Raw genomic sequence first — 2,646 nt, 5'->3', positions numbered from 1 at the left:
CCAATAGTACATCAAGTAGTGGTTGCGAATTTCCCTCGTCACTAAAAAAAATAAAAAAATAAAAAGCTAACTTGGTTTGATCCACCTTTTCCTAGCATGTCATCGACCGAGCTAATCTGTTTTGACATCTCTATTAATACATGGTGGCATCTGTCAACCCAAGTACTATAACAGACCAACAGTATAACACTATAACACATGAGATTCATGAGTCAAACATGTTTGAATACAGACCGACTAAAAATTAACCAAAAAGAATAAAATAGCACAAAAGTAATTGCATGAAACACAGAACACTGCTGCAATTTTGATTGAACCAATTAATGTGCCAAAAACATGTTCGAATAGAATACAGACTAAAATTCTGGCAAGAATACATTACAGGTCAAACTGCTACTAGAAATCTGTGAAATGAACAGTTATGACTTAAGATGAAGGCTGAATAAGAAAATGCCATATTCACTCCTCAATCTGAATCAAGATGCTTGTATTATTTCCTTGATGTCATATCCTTGAAGCTACACACAAAATAGAGTTCGATGTAACGATTATATTGGAACAGTGCAACGTTATCACACTTGTAAACGTTACATTATTGATGACAGTTAATAGGTCATTATGTCATGATTAGTAGCGGTTTCAGTTACAAACGGATAGTCGAACGATATGTGTGTGTGTGTATATATATATATATAGGGTCATGTTCAGGTGTGGCCGCGCCTTCCCGTGCGGCCGTGCGATTTATACCACTCAATGTTAAGAAATGCACCACTCAAATAACATTGAGTGGTGCATTTCATATTAAGAAATGTATTTTCATTGTGGTGCATTTCGTAACATTGAGTGGTGTATTTCTTAACATTGAGTGGTGTAAACCGCACGGCCGCACGGGAAGGCGCGGCCACATTTGAATAGAAATCTATATATATATATATATATATTAATATATATGGCATAGGGTACTCCCATTACTTAGTACAAAGTAGTTTCTAGTTAGTATAGAGAGGTGTTAAGAGTCCCACATTGACAAAATAAGAGAGAAAATATGAGTTTATAAGGCCATGCGTTAGACTAGTCAATTGATTGGATTCAATCTTTTAGTGTGGTTTGGCCAATGTGCATTATAAGTCTAGATTGGCTTTTTACTTGTCTATGACAACAATGGCCGTCTAGTCTAAGTTTTTTCAGCTAAAGTGTAAAAGAGTACGGGGAGTGATCAATTTACCTGGAGGAAGGTCAGAAGCAAGATAACCCCCGAGTTCCAACACGCATGAATTGTGATTGGCGTGAGAAGATTTCGTGTTTGAGCATATGAAAATCCTAGAGCAGTCCCTGAATATATTTGACATCGTGAGTTCGGGATGACTGATTGATAGTGGTAGAAAAAAGCCACCAAATCGTATTGCAGATTAGCTTCTTAAGTATAATGTTCTTTAACAATATGAAAATCGTTAAATTGTTAGGAACAGCCAGATGCTAAAACAAATACCGAGTACAAAAAGCTGAGGAAATTCTCCAGGAGCTAGATGTGCAACAGCAAATACAGAGGCGCTGAGAAGGATTGACAGCGGTGTAGGCAGCCTGCAAAGACCGGCAAACAAAAAGAGCGTTGAGGAATCAACAACCCCACAATGGTCACCGTAAAATCACCCGAGATCCATTAAACCAGTTTCCATCTTCATATGAAGAGCTTTGAATTGTATGTATATGTCCGGTTTACTATTCATTGGTCAAATCAACTTCAGACAAGTCTCATTAACTGAACCAGACACATAAAATGGGACAGAAGGAGTAATTATTAGAATATAAAGACCGAAGAATACCACTTAGTCAGGGAGACCATAAGAAACCCTCTAAAAATAGTCTCCTCAAGAATTGGAGCAAGGACGCCCGTAATGCCCAACAGACTTGCAGTGCTACATTAAAAACAACAATTGACGCTTTAGGTATGGACCCCGCTTCATAAAATGGTATTGTCTCACCAAAAATATAGCACATAAAACTCGGGATACTCTTTGATAGCAATACCTGATAGTTGAAGAGCCAATCAACGGAAGCAAGCGAACAAGAGCATCAGTCTGAAACAAGTGCCAGTAATAAGTCACATATCACTTTATGAGTTAACCATCAATAGCATGAACACTCTATGTTCCCTTTCCCGGGCAATAAGTTAATTTCCCTAATTACTTTTTTCATTCCTTTTAATAGTATATATGCACGAAGCATGAAATCATTCAATTAAAGACTTCAAGTATAGCGGATCGACTTATAACCTCTCTCTGTGGGGGCTCGCTATTGAGAAAAGACGTTGCAACTCCCGTCAATGCAATAGCAATCAGCGCTCCAACAAGACCAATCGTTGCCCACAACAGCCATCCTCTTTGAAAATCGAAAGGCTCCCTCCAATCTGAAATACTAATAGCAAGTACTCAAACTAGTGAAATAATCTCTCGACCATTGGGAGTAAAACCCCCACACCATAACTGATAATGTATCACATAACTATGATCAGTTAAACGTTCGATAAAGCAATTACCATATCGATATATTTCATTAGGAAGTGGCTGAGACGACTTGGTGAGAGTATAGAGAACTCCAAGCACAACAACAGTTGTAATACTGCATAGATAAATAAGGATCGAGATA

The 2,646-nt window shown here is 37.9% G+C and overlaps 1 protein-coding gene across 1 annotated transcript in view; it reads right to left on the bottom strand.

The window, feature by feature from the left end:
- Positions 1 to 277: 277 nt before the first annotated feature.
- Positions 278 to 2,646, bottom strand: part of LOC116024450 (membrane-embedded CAAX protease MroQ-like) — a 3,796-nt gene continuing 1,427 nt past the window's right edge. Inside the window, exons 2-8 of the mRNA XM_031265344.1 lie at positions 2,537 to 2,639; positions 2,274 to 2,407; positions 2,029 to 2,078; positions 1,824 to 1,916; positions 1,490 to 1,581; positions 1,226 to 1,332; positions 278 to 518 (exon numbers count right to left, since the gene is read on the bottom strand). Coding sequence (XP_031121204.1) covers positions 477 to 518; positions 1,226 to 1,332; positions 1,490 to 1,581; positions 1,824 to 1,916; positions 2,029 to 2,078; positions 2,274 to 2,407; positions 2,537 to 2,639 — 621 coding nt within the window. The 3' untranslated portion in view covers positions 278 to 476. The remainder of the gene's footprint in view (positions 519 to 1,225; positions 1,333 to 1,489; positions 1,582 to 1,823; positions 1,917 to 2,028; positions 2,079 to 2,273; positions 2,408 to 2,536; positions 2,640 to 2,646) is intronic.

Source organism: Ipomoea triloba, chromosome 7 (genome assembly GCF_003576645.1).
Source record: "Ipomoea triloba cultivar NCNSP0323 chromosome 7, ASM357664v1".
In the NCBI taxonomy this organism is placed as follows: domain Eukaryota; kingdom Viridiplantae; phylum Streptophyta; class Magnoliopsida; order Solanales; family Convolvulaceae; genus Ipomoea; species Ipomoea triloba.
This window is presented reverse-complemented; position numbering and strand designations above follow the sequence as displayed.